The following is a 24539-nucleotide window of genomic DNA, read 5'->3' as shown; positions in this document are numbered from 1 at the left end:
CTCAAAAAAAACAAAACAAAAAAAACAACTGAAGGCACTTGATCTATCAAAGGTTTAACTTAGACTTGCTGGCACAGCCAAGCAGCGGTGCAGTCAATCCGCAGGTTCGAACCCCTCCCACCCCCACCCCAAGCAACATGGGCCTCACGTTACCTTTACTCCAAATCAGTATTGTTCTTTATGCTCCAAATACATCATTTTTGGTTTTTCAGGCTTGTTGAAAAAACAAAACAAAACAACAACAACAAAAAGAATAAAAACATGAGGCCAAATATAAAGCTACTAGCTAGATGCAAAAGTCCCAAATACAGTTAAGTAGTGATGCGTCACGCTATTTTGCAAGAAAGAGGCTCCAGAGACTCCAGGGGATAACTGATCGGGGCAGAAGAGTGGAAGCACCTGCCCAGTGGGTAAATATGCCCTAGATTCACTGACAGGCCTGTGAAAGATTTGGGGACCCTTGCATAATTGTCTGTTCATAGGCCAGCCTTGAAGACACAGACAAAATACAGAGATAACACAACCAGTGAAGAGAACAGAACAATACTGCCAGGAAAAAAAAAAAAAAAAAAAAAAAAAAAAAAAAAAAAGAGGTTGGCCTTACATGCTGGCACAGACACAGAAGTCCCGAGAGGCTTGCTGAAATGTCTGATAAAATCATCTATGATTCCTTCACAGATTAGAGCAGGCAGAAGTTCAGAGTGTAGGTAGAGGAGCGAGGAAGGAGTGGCCAGCTCGGCTTTTCTATAACCATGTGAGGAAACTCTCCTTGTCGAGCTTGGTAGCTGCCAGCACAGACTCCATGTCATTGAGGATGTCTGAGCTCAGCGCCTCCTGCAGGCTGGGCATCAGCTCCTCACCTTCCACCGCCATGCTCTCCCCCTCCAGGGTGCCCAGATCTACGTCTGTTCCAGGAATGGTATCCAGGTAGTCAGGGAAACGACTGGGCTGTGTTGCCATGGAGGGTGCAAGTGGGTCCCCTGATGAAGAGGGAAGAAAAAAAAAAAAAATGTTGATACTGTTTGATGTTACTTGCTCCAGAACAGGTGTGAAAAAGTTTCTCAAGGCTACAGCAGTTCAGTACCAGTAACTTTTAACCTCAACTTCAGCTAGTTTAAAAAGAAGGTATGATTAGATGTAAGTTAACCAAAATGAATTGCCATATCTTATGATAATGTATTAAAATAGTTCACTTTAAATCATTTCAGTAATGACTTGTGAACAAAAAGGCATTCGGTTATGAAGGGAATGCAGAAATATGTACAATAATAATCAGCAGCCGTGAGCAAATCATTAAGCCAAACCGACAGAAGAAGTGCGGTCCATCCCATTCAGACAGAAATGAATCAAGAGTCAAGAATTCAGGTCAGATGTTTGCATCTGTTTAGGATTTCATATGTTTTGATGTGCACATGCATCGACGCATTTAATCAGAACAGTATGACGTGTGAAACAGATACAAATGTCATTATGTCCACCTCCTCATCTCTTAGGCCTTTGTATGATCCGTTTCCCTAATAGGGCTACATTCTGTTTTCAGGACAATAAACATCTTTTTTTGTTCTTATATTAAAAATGTAGCTTTTCAGATTAAAAGGTGCAATTTTTTAAAAGACTCAAGTCTAAGTTTGCAGGAAGCAAACGGCAAGAAAGGAATCCGGTTAAATTGTTCATATTGAAAAACCTTTATCTGACCGGTTAATGAAAATGTTTAAGCACCCCTCGGCAGGAGATGGTTCCAGCATGGTTATTTTGACTGAGCACTTTTATTCCACTTGGGTCTCTGTGGCTCACCTGTATCCATCTCATCCACACTGTTCAGGAAGTCATCTGGAGTGCGAGGGACACTGTAGCTGCTCATACTCAAGCCGCTGTCTGTGCTCTCATCCCTGGAGTGGTAGGTCCCGCTGGAAATGCAGAAATGATGAAATGTTGGTTAGAAACGCTGCTCTGTTACCAATGAACTCTAATGGCCTATAGTTTACTTTAAAAGTGAACTGTTGAAATCAGCGGCCTTAACTCCCTTTACATACATGCACATTTAAATGGTTCAACCCTCTAGAAACGCTACGTGATGACTAATCTGCAGTGACACCATTGAAAGTGAGCTTCATTTTTTTTTTCCCCCTTTTCAATCTATACTATATTGCAGTATATAGGCAAAGAGCAGCAATGAAAGGGGCAACTGAGACAAAATGAGAGAGAGGACATTTGACAAGCCTATACTAATTAGCAGAAAAATATGTAGGCAGAGTATGGCAGAGGCACGATGAATGAGGCCATTGTGAGCGCAGAGGAGTGCAGGGAACAGGGGGAGGAGGGGAGATTAGGTTGGCCTGTCTACTGACTGGACCACATGTTCTCATGGCCTGCTTGCTATTCAGCTCTTTTCCTCACTTTGTGTGCTCACAGAAGAACTAGAGCTTGAACTACTAGAAATTATTTCCCAGCATACCGTGGGGCAGCATTCACACAATAAAAAGCTTCCTGTACCTTTGTTGTTCAAATCTGTACAGCCTCAGACCAGCAGATTTTTACTTTATTTATTTTTTTTGGAGGGGGTGGGGGTGGGGGGGTGGGGGGGGGGGGGGCTGTCTCACTCTTAAAATAAAAGAGTGGTCTTGTATTATTTCATAACTTGCGTTGCCATTTAAGCTCTGACTGACTTTACTGCAGCAGTTGTACACCAGAGGTCATCATTGAACTCCAGGCACAGATCTGCTGCTCTGAATGAGTCATTACCATGTGAAGAGGGTTAAGGCCCAGAGTTTGGCCTTCTGTTTTTACTACCACAGCTCAAAAAGTTTTGCACACAGATCCCTAAAACAGGATAAAGTCTGATGGGCTGAACCAAAAGTCAGCTGGTGCCAATCAGACTGTAGCGGTTGATCGTCTCCTTATTTTGTTCCACACTGAACACGCCTGGCTTATGTGTAAACCGAACCTGTTGAGGAATGGATCAGAGCTGTTGGCCGTCATGGTCCGGGCATCTTGAGCCATAGGGGAGGACACAGGGTTTGTGCTGCCATCTTGATCCATACTGGTAGGCAGCTGGTTCCTTAGAGCCAGCTCCTGCGGATAATAAGACACAAAAACTCATGAGCAACACTGTCAACACCACCCCTAACATCCAAAGCTAATTATACACAGCTAGAGCTTCATGGAGGCGTTTTTTTTTTTTACAGCCTCACTGGTCTGCTGTCAGACGTGTTGGTCTCCATTTCTCTCCTTGCACGGTGTCATATTACATGAGGGGCCGGCCACAGTTGTAGACAATTGTTTTCTACACATGAGGAATCAGATAAGGTTGAGGATATGAAGTCATGCTTTTCTTTTTCACCCCCTTCCTTCTAAGGGGATGTGAACAGAGCTGACCATAGTCACCATTTTCAGCTCTCATTAAAATTCTACAAAGACACTATTGGAAATGCACTAATTATACTTTTTTTCCCCTACTTAGTATTTGGTATCAGCAAGTAAAATAAATCAAGTATAAGTAGTCAGTAATAAGATTACGTTTCAACCTTGGCTCAGTGACACTGCAGCATGTAGTGCAGTATAAGTTGCTGATATCTGCCATCTGTGCATTCCTTGAAACAAAAGTGAGGCAGCCTACGCTTTCAATAAGTACATAAAGTAAATTTACCTCTTCAAACACACAGCTGTTGCAGTGAAGTTTGGAACAGTTTCAGCTGAACCAAAAGTTGCAGTTGTGTGAGAAATGACCTGCTGACACTATCAAAACCACGTAAAAATAAAGCTAGCTAAACCGGCTGTCTGAGCAGCACACGCCCGGCAAGGCATGTCTGATGGCTCATCTGCATTTGAAGTTGCAGCAATCTCCATTGTGTTGCGGCATTTCTACGGTTTTTCACATTTATGTTGCCATACATAAGTGAAGGACTAACTATAAGCTAGTCATAGTCAATGCAACATCAATAATTCATTTTATTTCCTGTAGTATTAATTACCTTACAAAGGGTTTTAAGTTAGCCACTCACCTATTCTTCATTACATAACTGCATAAGTGCATACATTTCCATTTGTGTCAAGTTTTGCTCCAAAATTGAACTCCCCATACACGCCTAACGTTATGCAATGTACTCCTGACACACACTACAGGATTTGTAAATAAATTATAGCCACCATAATCCAAACAAAGCAGAGTTACAGGGGTTTCGGGTTTATTGGAATCTAGCGGCTAGACAGAACCCCTCTTTATATCTTTGTCTGGTCTGCAGTGCCTTTCCACATTTTATTTTCCATTTTAACTGGTGGCCGTGGATGTCTGAGGCTTGGATAATTCAGTTGCTCGTGTTTCTTTACGTAACTGATGAATTTCTATCCATCATTTTAATTGTGTTTGTCTACACAAGACACTAGGTGAAATCAGGCAGCTTCACTGAAATAGTCTGGTCCCCACTTTTGCTCGCGGGCACTTGTCATGCACGTAACAAAAACAAAAATTGTAAATAAAGTCATAATTCTGATTTTAAGGCTTTTAAAATAGCTAATAGTTCAAAGTATCTGAAAGAAAGTGTTTGTGCTCATCATACTCTCATAATCTCCTTCTTTAAAAGCCGACAGTAACCAGGCTACATAAGCATACAGAGCATATTCTCTTAAAAAGGACAGTTCCAATAATTTTCCCTTTATAATCCAATGCCTGCATACACACGGGTCACGTCCTACAGTGAACTTTAAACAACCCATCTGAACCCGAGGCATGGTAAACAAAGTCACCAGCACTCTCATTCATAATCATAAAGCTCCAAATCTGGTACTATGACACAGCCTTGAGTAAACTACCGCTCCACCCTGCGTGGGTGGCACCACTGTGACACATCAACCTTAGGAAGTGATAATTATTAAGGACGATGACTCACAAGACTTCACTGCAGTGTGGTGTAACAATAAAGACTGATCAAAGAGGCTTAGGATCCACCACTATCCCTGCCAAGATTTTAAAGCTGTACATTTTAAAGTGTAAACATTTTGCTGCTGCACTCATTCAGCAAATGAACAGTTTGAGGTTCAGTGTCGTGGTGAAAACATACTGAAAAGCATTTGTTCTTCCATGAGGCCCTGGCACTTCCAAAAGGCCTTAAAAATATTTTGAGCTGCTTTAACTCTGATTCCTGACCTGTGGTCTCTGCCGAAGCAGCTCCTGTTGCTTCTGTCTCAGTCTTTCCTTCTCCATCTGAAGTCTCATCTGGTTGTTGCTTCCCATAACTCCACTGATGCTGGGAGGCAGCTGCCCGGCCTGTTTCACTGGAGCACTCTGGGAAATTCTCTGCTGGTTCAGAGCTACAAATAAAATAAAAGTTGTTTACATATCAGTCAAATGCACATAATACAAAGACCCTAAATGCTGTAACGACAAGGATAAACTTTGCAAAAAAATGGTGGCTAACTGCTTTGTTGTAAAGGAAATACTTAGGACAATCATTATACTTTCAAAATATTTTTTAGGCAAAGCGGGGGGATATTCAGACCTGACAGCAAAACTTAAGTGCTGTGCTTATGAGACACCTTTATCCTTTGGACTTTACTATATTGAGATATATGCAAATTTAACAATGTCAGCTCTCAGAAGCTGGCAATAAAACTAACATACAGGATTTCTAGTTAGCAGACTAGATAGACTAGTATCTTCCCATCTCTCTTCAGAAACTTCCTGCTACCTCACCTCTTTAATGGATCGCTGCATTTAAATACTACATAACAAGACCAACAACTTGTGCATTTGTCCACATAGTGAAATTGCAAAAGAGGATCCAGTGCAGCAGGTTGTGTAGGACAAGGGAAGTCCCAGCACAAGTTGTCCACCTAGTATCTAAAACAATCACTATTCCTGTAAGACCTGATCTCCTCCCACTCGCTGACTAAGACGAGCTTTGTTAGTTTTGTACATTGCATCAGTCATGACTTATCCTTTCATTGTGCATTTTGTTTCCTTCTAAACAAATCGCCGCTTATCCCTCGAGACTGACTGCCTTCTTACCCTGGCTTGATGTGTCCACTTAAGCTGATTTAACGCATGCAATATGATTGCTCTGCGCCCATTAATATAGTGCAGGCCTACCTAAGGTAATGCAAACACAGTACCACTTCTAAATTTACGTTAAAGGCTCTTTTACACAACAAATGTTACTGCATTAAGCATTTGTAAGCCGACTACATGTTTACAATATCAGAACAAATGTGTTTGTACTGAAAACACAGCTGTTCCCAAATGAAATCTTTGTTATTCTTCAGTGTAGTGGGGGTGGGTCTAATAAACATAAGTGTAAAGCACAATGCGATGCTGCAATCTATGCATGCAAAGTAGGTCACACATTTGCAGTGGAGTAAACGTGAATGTGTTGCACCAACAATAAAGGAGCCAACGAGGTGTGCTGTTTGCTTATGTGCTTGAAGCGCCAATCACAACAAAGCTTTAATGGGGCGGGGGGCGCAACTTTCATGCGGGTCTGGCCCTCTCTGTTCTGTCCTGCCCGCCCCGGCACCTTTCTCATCACCATTCAATCACTGTCTGTTTACACTATTGCAGGGGCTGAATGAACCATAGCTGAGGGCTCTCCCTGGGAAGCTTTGGAGGCCCCACCTTGCCTTGCCTTCCACCGTCCCCTCCCCTCTCTGACCGCAATGTCTCCCCAGCAGCCCCACCCCAAGCGCGCGCACACACACAGACTCATGTAGGCAGCTTCCCCCACACACACGTCAAGAGAATCCGTGGGAGACTGTTACTTCTCCCTACTTCTTATCTTTGGCAGATACTGAAGCCTTTTGTGGCTGGAGCGCTCCGCCATCGGGGCACCATTAACTGTTCTCATGATGGAGTCTCTACGCATGGGCCATGTCAGCAGCTGCAGATCTGTTAAGGCCTTAGCTTTGAAGACGAGTTGCGTAAAAGCGATGGGACACATATGGAGAGATCCACTGATACACAAAGCCAAAAGATAAAGGAGAAGTTCTAATGTCAAAACCTGGGTCTTTATTTTGACCCCAGTTTCTATTTATGACAGTAACCTTTTATTCATACGAACAGTGCCAAAGGGAAGTCAGCTTCCAATCACCTCCTCCTCCAGCCAATTTGCAGAACAAGGTGAATAAATTCTGCAGAACGATCGCGTAGTTTCGCCTAATTTTACAAAAAAACTACAAAAATCAGAAGATTTGCTAACCTTGTTAGTTCTCTGCCAAGTAAATTATGCTCAACAAAACTACGTGATTAGTTAAAGTCAACGGTTTCCTTCAGGGGAGCAAAGTTCCTGCTGCAAAACCAAGTCAAGGACTCTTTTTGCAGACCAAATAGCAACAATAACCAATGTTACTGGATGAACTATGCACAAGCAATGCAGATATCAAAGAAGGGAATTACATCTGTGGGCGAGATAGTTGCCAAGGATAGGTTCATTTCAGGGCCAGACTGATATTTTAAAAGGAGGCCACTCAAGGCAAAGAAGACTGTGTGTGAGAGTGTGTGTGTACTTTTGGAGAGGTGGTTTGAGTAAGCAGCACATAGAGGTAGTGATTGCCGGTGAGCCAGTCAGATAAGAGACAAGTTAATGCTGTCTGCCTTTTGTCTTCTTCACGCACTCCTGCAAGACAACGAGCCAGCGACACAAGCCCTTATCAGTCAATCACACTGGCAGGCATATTACACCACAAGATCACCTGGGGCAGGTAAAGTTGAGGGTGTGCCAGCTGTGGGAAGCTCTCTATATGACCAGGCCTCAGCACCTTTTAAGACTTAGTAAATATTTACCTGCTTTCGATTTAACAAGTTTAACAAAAAAAAAAAAAAAAAGGCATCTTGGGAAGGTGTTGTATTTCTAGCGTCAAGATAAGTAAAGCGGCAAAACAGACTGGATGTGATGCAAACAAAGTTTTATCATCTTGTACTCAGTAAGCTAAAACCAGCCTGTGCCGACTTGGCTCTGAGAGGCATGAAAAAAATAAGTCAGGCGAAAATCAAGAGTGTAGGCTAACAGGTTATAATACAGCTGTATCTGACACTTCTAATAGAAATCTATTAATGCGTATACTCAATTCCATTTAATGGTCGTCACCAATAAAAAAAGAAAAAAAAAAAGAAAAGAAAAAAGCATAGAATATTTTTTAAAATGGCAAAACTCAAACATAAACTATCCAAAGTACTCCGGGATGCTGTTTGAGAGTTAAGAAGCTGCTCCTGACTTTTTCCACATGACATTTCTTAATTCTGTTTGTATCACAAATGCCAAACTACCCTATGACAGCGACATTTTCAACAAGGTTCCAGCTTTTCTGGTTTAGTACTCTGACAGTACTCAAACAGTATTACACCAAGTCTTCAGATGAAAACATTGAAGTCCCAGGGGAATTTTTTGTCTTTCTGCTGTCATTTCCTGTATGTGCCCACAGCAACACATATAGGATATGACATCCGCATTAGCCAGTCCCCTTTTGAACTCCCACGTCACCGTGGACTCGCAGCTTGCTCACCACCTTTTTGGATCTTAAACAGGATGCATGTTTATCCCATCGTCATTTTCTCTCTATTCCTCAGTTTTTCTTTCCTCCCCTTTCGCCTTGCCCCCCTCCACCACTCCCATGCCCTCCCCTCTTTAGAGTTCTTTGACTGAAAAGGTCTGGAACAGATTAAGAGTTGGAACACAGAATAAAGAGGCCTGGCAAAGATTCAAGTCTGTCTGGAGCTACAGCAGAATGGGGCTGTGCCTGCACTGGGCCTCACACAGGGGGAAGGCAGCCGGCAACAACCCTCAGTTAAAGGCACTCTGCTGCTTTTCTTCTCAAAGCTCAAATTAGCCTCCATTATCAAAGCAGTTGGCTTATGATTGAAGACCTACATAGCAGCAGTATAGGGGTTTCTGAAGCACAGGAGCTTACTTAAATAGTACAAAAGTGCAAATGCATACAAAAAAAATGATAAACAAAACTACTGGAAGTAAAAAAAAAAAAAAAACAGTTCAAAGTTCATAAGTTTTACAATTTTTTGTAAACCTAAGAAGGTACAAACTGCCGCAAATGAGAAATACAAGCGGTATAAATGTGACGTTTTAACAATTATTATTACAAAAAATGCTCTACCATGAGGAACAAAATCATGTTTATGGCACATAATGAGTTAAGAGCCTGTCTCTTTCACTCTTTCTCCCCCTCTCTCGCTTTCAGGGGCCCAGCAGCCTTGTGTGTTCAAGACTTATAAACCTTCAAAGAGCTTTGCCGATTAAAGCCTCCATCTCTCCCCAGCTGCCCCACTCCCCTTACAACTCTGTTTTGAACTTTCCTGTCTGCTTTCAGAACAGGGACACACAATTGCTTACATAAAAATTGCCCTTTAAGTGGCCATGCTCGGTAAAAAACTAACACTAAATTTAAGCGGGCCGCACGCTGATTCACACATGTTGCCTTTGTGAACCAGGGTAAAGTTCCCTGGGGAACACTTCAGTGATGAAAAGCATGTCACCTGAAGAATAAATGAGTCAGAGTGACATAAGCCCTCATCTCTGGAAGTCTTTCTGGCACACGGGAGGATTAGCTTATTCCCATGGCCACAGAGTAGTCCGAACACATGTACCTGGCTCTGTCACTAATTCACCAACCCTGACCACCACACACTCGGAGCTAACTTTAGTTTGGCCCGAGGGATTAATGGCAAACTCAGCTGTTGTGCCATAACTAAAACGGCTGACAAAAGTGTAGGTGTGAATTTTGAGGGTGGGGGTTTTAACAAAATCTGCCTTCAACCACCAATGCTATGTCTAGATAGCCCACAGCACTCTGGTGTGGTTACATTAACTTTGAACCAAAAGTGGAGAAGGAACACCTCCCTCAAGTGTGAACATTTAATTATATTTTCAGGTGTCTAACAATGACTTTCCTATATTTAATCAATACAACACACTCTAACACTAACAATCTCAGTCCAAGGCAAACTCACCATAACGTGGCTCAAGTCGTGGGTCCAGCCAGGATGTGGTCTTGTTCTTGTGATTGATGTAGTAAATTTCTCCCTCTGCTGTAATAGCCTGTTCCCAGCCATCAGGGAGGGATCCTAAAGGGACAATGCCAAAAAAAAAACCCCAAAGTCTAAGAGATCCTACAGGTTCAATCTATACTTTAATTGACTGGCAGAATTTTTTAAACTTCTTACAGTCAGCTGACAAAGAGACCAAAACAAAGCAAAAACTTCCCATATAGAAAGCAAAAGGAATAAATAGACAGAAGAATTAGAGATGGTCATAATCTTTCATCTCTGAATTAATCATTGCCATCAGCCACTGAAATCAAACAATCCTGTCTGTCAACAGTTGACAGATGACTAACAATGGGTTACCAGATCGGTAATCTTTAATCTTTACCCAGTTTCTGATCTGGCCTTTGTCCAAAACTGGCCTTTCTGACATGTAGCTCCGTATTGGAGATGGTTCACTTCAGATGCATTCTAATACTGGAAACGCTGTTTGTTTAGATGAGGGGTGGCGGCCAGGTACAGCATGCGAGAGGAAGGACGCGAGGCACGCTTGCTGTGATTTCAGTGGACCGATTCCCTGCTATATTCTCACATGGCTTTAAAGGACATCACACAGTGTGTGCATGTGCAAAAGTAGCTATTGAGTCAGAGTTCCCAAACATGTCAAACAGGACGCGTAACGTTCTGCCTCAGTCTTCCCTCACCTAGGGCAAATTCCATCTGTATGGACAGACCTGAGGTACACCAAGTAGTAACAGGTAAGAACCAGACTGTACCTGACTTGTTCGGTATAATTTTTTTCTTCTTTTTTTTTTTTTTATTGTTTTGCTTTACATATGTGAACACACAAAAAATGCATGTTGAAAAAAAATACACTATGAACGTTGTGCAAAGGAAGAACTGAAATAATTGCCATTCACTGCTGAAAATTACACAATGCATTTCATGCACTGCCGCTGATATAAAAACTAAATTTGACAAAATCAACAGATACACACCACTGGCTGGGTTCATGATAGGTTGCGGCTGGACTGGCACAGAACTGGGAGGGGCAGGCTGGTTCATCTGGAGCAAGGCCTTGCGTGGATCCTGCCAAGTGGTGGTCTGATCAATGTGGCTGTAAGGAGATAGGACAGCCAATAAAAATAAGTCACAGAAATGACCATCTATGATTTCCTACAACTAATAAGCAGTAAGGTCAAACTAGGGCTATGTCAATACAACACATAAATGTTGACTCAGACCCATTTCATCAACCTCATGGACAAAAACACTGAATCTACCCCCCCCTCCCCCCCGTTCTGTAAATGATGACTGTTACTGGAAGCGAAACTCAATGTTGACTGTGTGTGTTCCAGCCTGGATTCAGTCTAGATTTACACTACTCATTCATTCATGATTCGAATCTATGTGTATTGAATAACAATGGAAAAAAGAAAAAAAACATTAAATTATATTTGAAATAAGACAAAACAAAAGCAGCACACTGCAAAAAATGAAAATAAGTCAAGTCAGACTGAAAGCTTCTTGAAAATGTGTAGCGGCCTATGATTGGTTTTAAAACACCCATTGTAACATCAAACAATGTTGCTCCATCTATTTTCTGGCTCATCTTTGCTGGAACAGGACTGAGGCTTGGGGGAGGAGGCATTGTGTTTCATTCTGTGAAGGCATTGATAATTAGTGCTTTGTTGGTACTTGTTGCTTGATTAAGATGGAAAGCTAATACAGGAAGCCCTCCTCTCCCGAGCAGGACCCTCTCTATTGAGGGAGGGTCAGTCCCAGGGCTCAATGCAGGGGGTCCTTTTTCCTGGAAGCGGCTCGGACACTACAGAGTGTCAGGGGCTTTAACAATCTGGCGCCACATTTACAAAGCTTTCACCTGCTTGACAAAGGCACAGACTGAGCTACGACCTAAAACCCCACTATTCACTTGTTTTCTCTTTTTCTTTTCTTTTTTTTAACTATCCCATGTTTTTTTGAAAAAGAAACAAAAACTAATCTCATACAAAAGGCATGAAATTCAAGTGTTTTTGTTTCATACATCACCACAAATCTTGCATTTGTAATGTAACTTGACTGAGTTATTTCAACACACATGGCAAAAATAGTTTGTTTGTCATGCACCTAAATGTTACCCACAGCTATCCATTATACCCCAGGTTCTAATGGTGTCCTTCCACCCACTGCGTTTCTTTACAACTCACTGTTAATTTGATCCCTAAACGCCATTAGCACAGATTTTGGAACAGCTGGGTGAAATGAGAGATTCAGAGAGTTTCTCTTGGCCTCTGCGGTAATCCCAGCCTGCCTGTCTGCTCTCGATCCCAGGCCAGAGAGCGAGAGGACCTGACTCAGCACTCCTCCCCCGATACAATGCAGCCCATTTTGAAGCCCCCTCTTGTTTATGCTTTATTGATCAAAGGAGCTGCCAAATCCCCTACCGAACCCTCCCCCAGCCCTCACACGCACACACATACACACACACACACCCACACAAGCACCGCAAACCAAGCAAAATAGTTGGAACTGCTCAGACTGGGGGGGCCTTGAGAAAGAAAGGTCAGGGAGAGGAGGGGCATATAACTGGAGAAAAGAAAAAAAAAAAAAACAAGTGAAAGTTAAAAAAAAAAAAAAAAATCTACAGAAGCAAATCCCCTGAATTCCATTGGCTGTGTGAGTTGCTGTGGTTCTGTTACAGTCTGAGTGCCCGCCCTGCCCCATTTCCTGCCTTTTTCCCCACTCTGGAAACTATGACATTTGTTATGGGGGGGTGGGAGGGAGAACAGGGGAGGAGGGGAGGAGGCAGGGAGACGGGCACTAGGGTAAAAGGGAAGGGAGGGTTTATTGTAAATGAGAGGCCTGCACATCCTTGCACGTCAATGGCAAAAAAAAACCTGCTAAAAGTTGGGAAAAAAAGGAAAACACTGATAGGAACATAAAACTTTAAAACCTTAAAATCAGATTCTTGAAGTTATGCACAGATAAAAGGTATATTGAATTTTCTATCAAAGACTAGTTAGAACCGCCAACTTCCGTTGATCAAATCAACCACAACAACTGTAAACAAAGCCTTAGTTCAAAATACAGGCAATAAAGATCTAAAAGCCTGTGATGAAATCGACTTTCTGTTCAATAGTGCCGAAAAGAATATTGAAAAGAAACTGAGAAAACCGGTAAATGAGTTACCAAGAGTCAGTAATTCATCACCAGGTTTTAAAACTAAAAGATAATCTATTCACTGAACCTGCCACCAACCATATATGGTCAGCTGCACGGCTTCCTGTAGGTGAAACATAAAACAAAACAATGTCATGGCAACTGTTGGGACGGCTGGAGGCCACCAGTTGCTGTTAGGAATTGCTGATGATCTGCAACCCCACGGTCACAACTGCTCGGTGTTGTCTTTACATGTTTCTGACACCACAACGAGCACAGCAAGGCAGCCTTTGTACCCTGCCCCCTACTGCATACCCGGGGATGGGCAAGATATTTTTGGGGTTGGTCCTGATCCATACAAGTGCAAAAAAAAGTTTACAATTTTTTTTAAGTAAGCTGTAAAACTGTGCTCTCAAAACTCTCATTCAAGCTGCGACCCAAACATTAAGAGAATGCTTAAAATAAATGGCGTCTTTTGACTCTTTACACGCAAACTGCTGCTGTGTGATTACACACTAAGCACATGAATGGACAGAATAAAATAAGTCTACATGCCACAAAAAAAATGTAACCTGTATAGACACGTTTCAATCCATAAACAATGAACTAGCAGCTAGATTCTATTTCTGTCACATGGTTTACATAAACAACAACATCCTCCTCCCCCAAATTAAGTCCCTTAAGGGGGATTTTTTTTTTTGTTAACACAAACATCTTTTGGTGTTCCAACCCCAAATCCTAGTTTAGATGACGGGACAAGGTGGTGGGGGAAAAAAAAAAAAGTCTCATGTTTGTCTGGGAATCATCACAGACAAACTATAACACATCATTTCTTCTGCAAATGACCAGGTACTGCAGCCAAGAAGAACAATGTCTTTCAAATGCGATCCATTACTTTCCATCTTTTGCTCAAGTTGTCATGTTTGACTGTGTCTTGCTGAGGCATGAAGTCAAAACGCTACTTTGCTGAAATGATATGGGATGACTTATAAGTTTCCTGCTCAGGACTAACTGGAGTAAAAATACAATGCAAAGTGCTAATCGTTAAGGACTGACTGAAAAATCTGAGATTTAAGAGATTCAGGTTTCCGGAGTGTGCTGTAAAGGGTTCACGATCCCTTACGTGCAAAAGTCTGAATTCCCCCACTTGATTTTTCAAAAGCTGCAGTGAATTACTGTAGTATTATAAACTAGTATGACAAACACACAGCCTGCCGGTTTATGCTCATGAAAACTATGGCAGTTTGCATCTGGCTTTGTAGAGAATTTACTACTCAAAAAAATAAATTCTCCAAATAACCTCTGCCACCTTCAAAACACCAGATCAAAGCTCGATTTCAGTCCAGGCTGACTGTTTATTCCACTGAAATTGCACATCTTCAAATCCAGATGTCAAGTGCTGCATTTCGCTGGTGTAATACAGGGGAGTGAAGCTATGAGAAGTGCAGCAGTGATGAAGCACTCCCACAGCTGAGTTGTCAAATGTTAAAAATGGGATCGTCAGACCACAGGAGCTCCACCCTGGGAGTATGTGCTTGGAAGTTGGTTGAAGCCAATGACTTAAGAGTGCACTGGGGGAGGCCAGATGTAATCAGGCCTCTAAGTTGAGGGTGACCACCTCCACTCTGGTTGACTGGAGATGCCTGGCTGCCTCTCTATCAGCAGGACATCATCAAGAGAGATTATTGGGGCAACCTTTGTGACCCTATTGTGGCTTTAAGTTTCCCTTTGAAGGGTGGTTTGTATTAATGAGGAAACTAGTTCATGAAGTACCAGGACTGAATGTTCCTCGGTTTTTCCGCTGTTTATTTTTTAAGAGTAATTTCAAGATTGAATGTAATTTTAGGGATTGTCGTAATTAAAGATTAATAGGTGGGTTTTTTTTTTTTTTTAAGCAAAACTTGCCTGACAAAGTACTCCGCATAAGCACTTCTCTTAATCATTTACCAAGTAACTTTGCAAACTAATTAATAGCTGCATAGTTTTAGTCAAATAATATATCAATATTAAAATAAGGTTATCCGAGGATTTTGAAATCTCTAAATCCCAGCTGAGAGGTCCACCTCTCAGAGACTACTTCTCTGTGGAGATGCCCTTAGTGACAGTGGAGGCATTGATGTCTGAAACAGAGGTGTTACATCAAACCTTCGGTAAACATTAGTCTGACTTTCTCACAGTCCAGTTTGTGTACTGAGCTGACAGGCCAAAGTTGAACAGGAAGGTTCTTGTCTGTGTGTGGTCAATAAACCAAAAGTTTGTCAAACACAAAGTTGCTCCAAATGAGGGCTTTGCACAAGCTTAACGCCCAGTCTTCCCAGCACCATTTGTGACTGACCAAGTGGTCTTAGTTTACAACGTCTTAGAATGAAAACCAATTTGCATATTTATCACTTTAAACTCGTCGCAAAACAATTATATATACCATTTATTTCATTTACTATAAGATCAGTGTTAGCCAAGCTATAAAGGTAAAACTTGTTAGTGAATTTAAAAATGAATTGATATTGTTTTTATTTAATTTATTACATCACTACAGTATTAATGAGTAGATGAAAAACTGTCAAGTAGTTAAAGTCTGACTATGGTTTAAAAGACAACAACACTGCAATTGCAGCTTTATTTGCTCAATTGATGGCGACAGTTGGAGAGCCTAAAGCTTGACTAGGCCATTTTTGTTTTAGATGCAATAAATATTACCATGTTATCTGCTGGAATTGATTAATCAATATAATCTTATAGTTTAAAATCAGCATAACAGAGTTATTATAATGTACTACAGCAAGAGCATAAGGCCCAAATAAACATCTTTCCTGTGCAAACAGGCAATCTCTTGACTTGTATTTAGTGCAACAGATGTTCAGGAAATCACAGACAGAGTATAGTAAAAGCTGACTATTAGCCGATTTACCCGGGACTCTGCAGCAGTGTAAGTCTGAGAAAATAATTTGTTTTTTAAAAACATAACACTAAAGAAAGGATTTATTAAAGTTCTTTACAGTGGATAATCATCTCCTTGCATATCTAATCACGAATCATCTTTAGCCACTGCAGAGTTAAACCTTAAGAGAGACACATAGTCTGCTCTTTTCATGTGAAACCAAGCTCATCAAAACATTTAAAAAACCCAGTCGAGAAAAGACAAAAGTGTCCATCAACACGTAGATCTACCTGCCCCTGAGGGCAGATAATAGCCTCCCCCCCCCTCCAGAGCTTTACTCTGCTTTGAGCTGACTTCCCACGAACTGAAAGCTCTTTCAAAGCTGCATTTAATAAGCGCCCGGAAACAGTGATTACCCCTCCTAGTTCACCGGTGTGTCTAAATTAGAAACCTTCATTAGTTTATGACCCACCCCTGGAGACCATCCCTGCCCCCGTCCCACCAACAACCAAGGTGACCCAACCTCTGTGCCCTGGCTGTCATAAATCAAAGGCCGCAGCAAACTGCTGTGAAAAAGACGAAAGGTCAACAGACTTTGTTGACGTTCTCCAAGTATTTGTTTTTATGTAACAGCCAAAACAACAAAAAAAGACGGCATCCTATTTGACTCTGATTACCATTAGGGCTGCGACTATTGATCACCACCAACAGTTATAACAAAAGGTCTCACTTTTTAAAATTTAAATTTAAAAAGTGCATCACTTTTATCAAATGATATTTATATCGCTTCAACACCATTTGCTACTCTAAAGGAGAGAAAAAAAGTGCTAAATCTGTCACTTATCATCACTGGTTAGTATTTACACCAAAATTAAACTAAATTTAAAAAAAAATATCAGAACTTCAGGTGTGAAGAAGGTTAAAGTCTTAACAAAGCCACCACTCTCTCACCCCCATCTTTAAACTTCATGTCAGCCATTTGTCTATTTCGGGAAGGCTCACATGAGTCTCAACAGGCCCGTCGTCTGAATAAAGATCACTGTTTCGCTGCTGGGACAAAGGGGGAGGGCACAGTTTCTTTTGGCCCCTCTTCTAGTGATCTCCACATGGCTGCCATTTAACTTCATTGACACAGAGAGGCACCATCACAGAGTCACAGCTCCATTCATACCAAAACAGAGCATGACTCCTGAAGGAGTGAGGCATCGAAATCTAGAGACTCACTAACTCAGAGGCCAGTTATTGTTACGCATAATCCTGCAGTGCACTAATAAACAAATAGTATCTTGAAAAAAAAATAATACTTCAACCCTGGGTTCATTTATCTCTAAGGACAACAGCAAGCAACCAGAGTGAAATGTGAACCCCCAACTCTCTGCTTTCCTAGCTGGTGACCAACTCCCCACCCCCACTAGTCCATAGCTAGCGCACACACACACACGCACACACTCTTGCTCTGCTTCACTCTCTCTGCAACACATCTTGGTCAGACAGCCCCTGTTTATAAATAGGGGAGTGTCTTTTCCAGCAGCTCTGGCAAGCCTGCTTTTATTCCAGATCAAATATCTGCTCTTTGATCTGTGTGGAAGATGTCTCCTCGTGTTTTCCGTACTCAAACACAAACACAGTGTACTATACTCACTCTGGTTGTATAACATGCCAGTTGGAAAAACAGTTAAGTCTCTGCAAAGAAATGTGTTTCACATCCCGTTAACATCAAACTCTATGTGAGTTGAAAGGAAGAGGCCCTCAGGTATACGCTATATAAACAGGTATATATTATATCATCTATGAATAATTGGATAGTTGAGCATTTAAAAAAAAAAAAAAATTACCAACCAGTGAGATCAAATGACTGTTTTTATACACCGAAAGACTCTCGGTTAACACACCTGACTTGTGACCTTATGGCTTTTATACTGCCAATTTTATACACGTTATATTTTATTCTGCCTTTATCAGTATTTTAGGATAAAATACTCTAAAGAACCACAAAGATCGCGAGTCTTTCAGAGTACTGTTTTGATTCCTCTATTCCCTGTCCATTATTTTTTTGGCCTCCACAAAATGGGCCAGATGTTCTCCAGATGTGCAACCTTAAAACATGTGGTAATGAAAGCTCTCTTTTTTTTTGGGATCCAAGTAAGTTTGAAGCTATCATGTTTGTCCAGACTCTGCGTCAGAGAGTAACATTTCCTAGAACTGACAACATTTTGCCTTTGAGTAAAGAATGAGGACTTTGAGTGTCAAGCCTTTTTTTAAACAAGAGCTGCTGAAGAGTTCATAAACTTTAGAAGGCTTCACAATGAGCAGATTAAATTAACATAAATTGTTGACAAGCACGCCACTTTTATGAATAATTCAACCCATCTTTGCCCAGAGCTACAGATAGTGGAAATAAAAAGGGTAACAAATGCACAAAAAAGTATTAAAGAACCAAAGCCCTCAAAACCCGAGAAGTAATCGATACATCCTGTGACAAGCCTAAAGGTCTCTACAGTACCTGCAAACAAGAAATCTACATTACTATGGATCATTAATGCGAAGAAGATCTACTGAGTAGCAGAGGAGCTTTGCAGAACTGTTCTTTGCTGTCTGGGGTAGCTACAGTGCTCCATTGTCTCTACTGAAACCTGAGACCAAGAAAAGGAGCACTAGATACAGCAATCATTGCTCAAAAGACTTCTCTTGTTTGCTGAGCCCACCAAATTTAATAACCTACAATTTAACTATTGCAATTGTCTCTTTCTGGACACAGTGGCAACTATTGTGTAACAGATTTGAAAATCATTGTCAGCATAATGTATGCTGAATAGAGATGTAGTATTGAGAGCTGGGCCCTGTACTACGAAGCGAGTTCAGCATACCCAGGGTATCCTTCGTTATCCAGATTTACTCACCCTAACACTGGCGTTCGGGGTAAGTGGTCACACTAAGCTGGTTATTAACTCACTAAGCTAACCCAGGACTTCCCAATCGAGGTACACGTGAGTTCACATGAAAGAGGTGGTGCTGGTAATGTCTGATCACATTGATTAGTGTACTAGTAGCTGATTTTACAAAGAAAGAGTAAACTTTAAAATGAGAAAAATATGAAGAGGTTACATAAATGATGTAAGTATTTGTATCCACTTTAGTTAGAAAGCTATTATTAAAGTGTAGCCACTTGTCTGAGTTAACAGATAAAAATATCCCATTAAGATATTGGAGAATCTGATGAGCTGTTATCAACTATTCCCATCAAATTTGCATAAGACAGTTATAGTTTTCATTCTCTCAGCTGCAATCTGTGTCTTTTAAGTATTTAAGAGTAAGTTTAAATACAACAACAGAATTCAAATATAGGCTTAGTCTATGTACAAATTTGAAATGAGGTTAGAAAGTGCAGTATAGGTGTCCTGTTTTAGGATCGTATATTACTGACTAACACTTATCAAAGAGTAAAATTGTTGCTGACAAATATGGGAATGAATCTAGATTTATCACCGATGCTCATCAGCTAACAAAGACTTTAGACACTACTGAAAAACTTTAGAGCCACCTACTCTACCCACAGAGGGATTTTTCAGGAAGGGTGACGCCAGTTTCTGAAGAACTGCCTGGTCAGAAGGTGGTGATTTCATACCTGCTGATCTCTAATCAGGAACCTAACCTGTTCCGGAGCAGGTTAGGGTTAAGGGTTAAACTTCAGAGCTAATCCAGAAGTTACCCAGATAAGATTAAATCCTGCTTTGTAGTACAGAGGTCTCTATAGAGACCTGTCACAAGACCAATTCTTTGGTAACTTTCATTGTCACAACAAAAAAAAAAAAAAAGTTTGAACCAGTGATTGTACTGCTTTATAAGCAGGCATATACATATTGTAAATATCAGTAAGATCATTCCAACAATATGTATGTATAAAATTGCAATCAAAGATTTTAAACACATTTTTTAGAACTTGCACAAATATAAAATGTTCTCATAAAATTAGGCAAAATTTTCCATTTTGGGGATTTTCTGAAGGTCTGATGTAATAATGTTAAATAAATGGTAAATGGCCTGTATTCGCTTTACTTAGTCCCTATGGACCCCAAAGCACTTTAGACTACATTCAGTCATCCACCCATTCACACACTGGTGATGGCAGTTACATTGTAGCCACAGCAGCCCTGGGGCGCACTGACAGAGGCGAGACACTGGCGCCACCGGGCCCTCTGACCACCACCAGTAGGCAACGAGTGAAATGTCTTGCCCAAGGACACAACGACCGAGACTGTCTGAGTCGGGGCTCGAACCGGCAACCTTCCGATTACAAGACGAACTGCCAACTCTTGAGCCACGATCGCCCTTAAGTATAAGTATAAAATAAGTATAAAAAGTTAAGATAGATGAATATCACCGATTTTTCAAAACATTTCAGGTTGCAAGCATTCAGAGGCTTTTACAAACTGTATGATGCACTTCATGGCAGCATACATACTTGAGGAAGTATCTCTGGCCAGAGGCAGTCTTGGCCATCTCCCACCCATCTGGTAGGGGCAAGTCATCAGGAATCTCATAAGAAGACTGACGAAGATGTTGAGGAGAGGCCCCTGTTGAGCCCATGCCAGACAGTGAGCCACCAGAAACAGCTCCTAACTGCAAGGAAGCAGGGGATGAGTGTGCACGGACATGGTGAGGGATGAGGACTCCGGCACTCCCAGCATCGGTGCTGGCCTGTGTTAGGGTTGAGAGACAACACAGTTAGTTTTCTTTGGGGAGTTTGAGTGAAAACCCTCACTTAAAAACATCAATTATCATGTAATAATTAAAAGGCCATATGCAAATGTAAAGACAAATTAAACATTTATGAAAGAATTAAAAAAAAACATGAGGCTTTGTTTGTTTCAAATACAAGTGCAATAATGGATTGAGGATGAAAAACAGAACAGTCTTAATTTATTGACAGTGTGTACTAGTCTACATAATTTCTACCCATTTAATATCTGAGTCACTCCTTATAATTTGTAATCACTTTAAAGTGTATATAAATTCTATTCATGTGCATGTGAAGGCATGTTTTTGACTTATTCGGGTGTGGGAGGTATCCAGGGCTTGCCACCAACACGCATGCGCACTAATTACAAAAAATCCTCAGCGTTATGGGGAGCGACCGGGAACTTGGAAGAGCTGGAAATGGAAGAAGGGATCGGGGAGGGGCTGTGGGTGAATATAGGATAATTTAACCATCATATGATTTCCTGTCAGCAAATCAAGTTGTTTACATAAAAAAGTCGGATTCGAAATTTAAGATGATACGAACATGACGGTTATCAGTCTGCAAATAGCTATACATGAATTATTAACCAAACCATCCCTTATTATTTTTACATTGTCACTCATCTAATCACAATTTATTCTAAGCTAAGCAATATTCATCGGTTTTCTTGGTTACTTACGGCCAAAGACTGCAAGAGAATGTTTCCGCCGTTTTATAAAGCCCTCACGGCCTTTGCTGTTTTAATGTTTGGGTTTTTTTTCCTCTTTTGTTTTGTTTTTTTGCTGTGAAATGTGTTAAATGGAAATTAAATGCAGTTTGAGGGGGGAAAACAACCCATCAATGGAAATGCACACTCATTTAAGCATGTCAATACAAGTCCGCCTGAATAAAGTTATTATATCTTAAAGACTTAAAAAAAAGTGTGTTCAAAGATGACTGACCAATAAAACAATAACGCTGAAGGCTAAAAATGGCACCAGAGAAGGATGAAGTAACTATTAACTAAGTGCCAGTCACGTAGCTCTTGAAGGCCGAAACTCGACAAGATGGGCCCTGCTTTTTAGTTGTGATTTCTGAGTACGGGCACAGTAAAAACCAGGGCGGGCTTACTTGTCTGGAATGAGACTTTGGTTCTGGGGGTTTGAAGAAGGAGTCTGGCAGTTTCCTCATCCTCATGGGCACAGAGTGGGGCACGGTATTGACTTTCGGGTTCATCACAGCGTTAAAAAGCGCCTCTAGGTCAGTCTCAGAGTCGCCCCGTACATGGACGATTTGGTGTCCGGCAGGAGGGTTGTGCTGGCTCGGATCCATTGTCCCAAAACAGTCTTCGAACTTTATGTCCCAAAAAAGTTAGGTTTCGGAAGTTAAAAAATAAACGTGAGCCAATCCCAAACTTTTTTTCCACGCCGGGAGAAATCTGAAAATCTCGACGACACTCAGTAAAAGTTATTCGGAGTCATTCTAAACTTTACAAGTCGAGCACTTGATATTCTTCCAAAGTGTGTTAGCTGTCGAAATCTGCAATGAAAGACAGCCTTTTCCTGTTTTTTCCTGCTGGCATACTTGTTAACGTAACAAAGCGCATAAACTCCACATTGGAATTTATGCTCTCGTCCCCCCAAAAAACGCAGATGCAGCCACAAAAGACGAAAAAACACCACAAACGGTTGAGTGAAAGAGTCCAACTTTTTCTGAGTGTCGGGCCAAGTCCAAGCTGTTGTTGATATTCTTTTAAGCAAGGCTCATAGTGAGCGGTACAAATCTCCGCAGCTCACTTTCTAGAAAAAAAAAAAAAGTTTAGCCCCAGTCGGATCTAAACTTTGGAGAGGACATCAAACTTTATGACGCCAGTGACGTAATCACCAATAGGGCGGGACTTACGGCTCCGATTGGGACAAGAGCGTTTAAAGGTAGACTGGAAAAGCCAAGCCCTTTATTAGCGGGCACCTTCCCCAATTAAACAAAGTGTGAAATTAAAAGTAAAAGATTATGTACCAAAAGATACATTTTTGATAAGACATGTCACAACTTTTTAACCTTAACATCTACTTATTTCGACAGCAAATGGAATTGTAATATCCTTTACAGTTTATGTAATCTTCGACCGGACAATCTGGGCAAGACCTTATGAGTTATGGTCTCCATTTATGGCCCATTTGCTAGCCCAAATCTGGATGCCTTGTAGAAAAAAATACTACTACATAGGAAGTTTCATTAAACTAACTTGCAGATGCACTGAAAATATATACACACAGATGAACACAGTGTAACCAAATGAAACTCAAATTTGATGCTATAAAGTGACATTTTCTTGTACAAGTTTGTACATGTTTTTTTTTAAGTTACCAAAGTTTTTATAGTGTAAAAAACAAGAAAATAAAGGACCAAAAAGAAAACGAAAATCAAATTTATATTGAACTAAAGCTCATAAAAACTTACAATAAAGTGCATTTGCAAACGGAAAATCTGACTAAAGTAACACTGGCAGATCACATTTTTCTTTGCAGGATTTATTGATAACATTATGACAAAATACAGATAAACACTTTCCCAAGAATCTGAGCAAAGATAAGAAAAAAAAACTATCATCACTATGTGTAATAGTACAGTTTTGTCTCTCTCTCACTCTCTTTTTTTGTTACAGTGCTCATGAAAAGTAGACCCATGCAGTTCCCACAATTGTTATGCTAATGCAGCCCCTCTCCCATTGAGAAATCATTTTGTCAAGATCCACCCTCTTTGGATATAGAGGCTCTGTTTCAGCTTTTCCCATACATCCATGAATGCATCATTATGAAGATCTATTAAATATCCACAGACACTGTAAACCTCCTTAACAGACTGAGAGTCACACTCAACTCACATGCTTTTGGACAGATAATACTTTTTAACAATGCTGCACCTCCAAAATCTTAGAAACATTTAACATCGCTGTAATCCACCATACTGGTAGGAATTCATGTTTGTCCTGCTAAACTTTGATGTGTCTAATAAATGATTAGTAAAATGCTGACAGTGAGAGAACTGTTAATATTTGTGAAATACTTGATTATTGTTTTAAAAGTTGCTCTAATTTGATGAATGAAGGAAACAGTCTTTGCACACATGCTGCCAGTCAAAAAAATGTCCATTGTTTCAATGAAAGTGGCCATTTTCACATCATTGTAACGCAGTCAGACACATTAAAGAGATGGACTGCAGTGTCCCGGCAGCGCCAAGAGGACCACCCACCACGCCGAGTTTGGTCACTTTTTGTAAGCCTTCCATCCTCCTCACTGCTCTCGATTGGATATTACTAGAAACGATTATATGGCCGCTATAAAGCAGAATCAACCTGTGATCGAAAGTGTAGCTGTATGAGTCCACTTTGTGTAAAGCGCTTTGCTCTTCTGTTTGGCTATTACAGATATGTTGACACACTGTTGCTACAGTCAAGTGAGTAGAAGGCTCGCACGCCCCCTGCAGTGTACAATCGGTATTTATCCCAATAAACAAACTATTGCAGTGTCTATCCCTTCCTTTCTGACTTCCTTTAAACATGAACAAACCACGTACAACTATGTTATTGTCTACAGTCTTTCAGCTTTATGCATAAATCTTAGCTATCACTCATTTTCTGAGCGTTAAAACCATTGTTATCATTACAAATTTGATCTAAACACGTAAAACACAATTTCCAACCTTCCATCCATGTGCATATTGTCTTATTACAAAAGATATTCAGATTTTTTTTAAAGCCAAGGTTTGTTTCGGTCATTTTTTGTTGCATGCAATATTGC

General features: G+C 40.9%; 1 protein-coding gene across 2 annotated transcripts; it reads right to left on the bottom strand.

Moving 5' to 3' along the window:
* Positions 1 to 220: 220 nt before the first annotated feature.
* Positions 221 to 22591, bottom strand: yap1 (Yes1 associated transcriptional regulator). 2 transcript variants are annotated; one of them, XM_040037775.1, is made up of 8 exons: positions 21871 to 22589; positions 20482 to 20717; positions 10981 to 11099; positions 9950 to 10063; positions 5144 to 5307; positions 2945 to 3072; positions 1795 to 1907; positions 221 to 980 (listed from the first exon to the last, which is right to left on the bottom strand). In XM_040037775.1, exons 1-8 carry the CDS (start codon positions 22069 to 22071, stop codon positions 745 to 747), a joined length of 1311 nt encoding a protein of 436 aa, XP_039893709.1. In that variant the 5' UTR covers positions 22072 to 22589; the 3' UTR covers positions 221 to 744. The 2 variants fall into 2 exon arrangements, with proteins under 2 accessions (XP_039893709.1, XP_039893710.1); XM_040037776.1 differs by lacking the exon at positions 9950 to 10063 and having other exon boundaries at positions 21871 to 22591.
* Positions 22592 to 24539: the final 1948 nt, after the last annotated feature.

The sequence above is a fragment of the Simochromis diagramma genome, unplaced genomic scaffold, assembly GCF_900408965.1.
Source record: "Simochromis diagramma unplaced genomic scaffold, fSimDia1.1 OVJJ01000463.1, whole genome shotgun sequence".
NCBI lineage: Eukaryota > Metazoa > Chordata > Actinopteri > Cichliformes > Cichlidae > Simochromis > Simochromis diagramma.
Note: the sequence above shows the minus strand (reverse complement) of the source record. Positions and strands in the feature narration are given on the sequence as shown.

Bases quoted from the DNA above. Each gene is read 5' to 3' on its own strand.
- yap1 (XM_040037775.1), bottom strand. From the start codon at position 22,071: ATGGATCCGAGCCAGCACAACCCTCCTGCCGGACACCAAATCGTCCAT. The intron at 20,718-21,870 runs GTAAGCCCGCCC...ACCCTAACACAG, and splicing joins CAAAGTCTCATTCCAGACAA to GCCAGCACCGATGCTGGGAG. The intron at 10,064-10,980 runs GTGTGTATCTGT...TTGTCCCTTTAG, and splicing joins TATCATGAACCCAGCCAGTG to GATCCCTCCCTGATGGCTGG.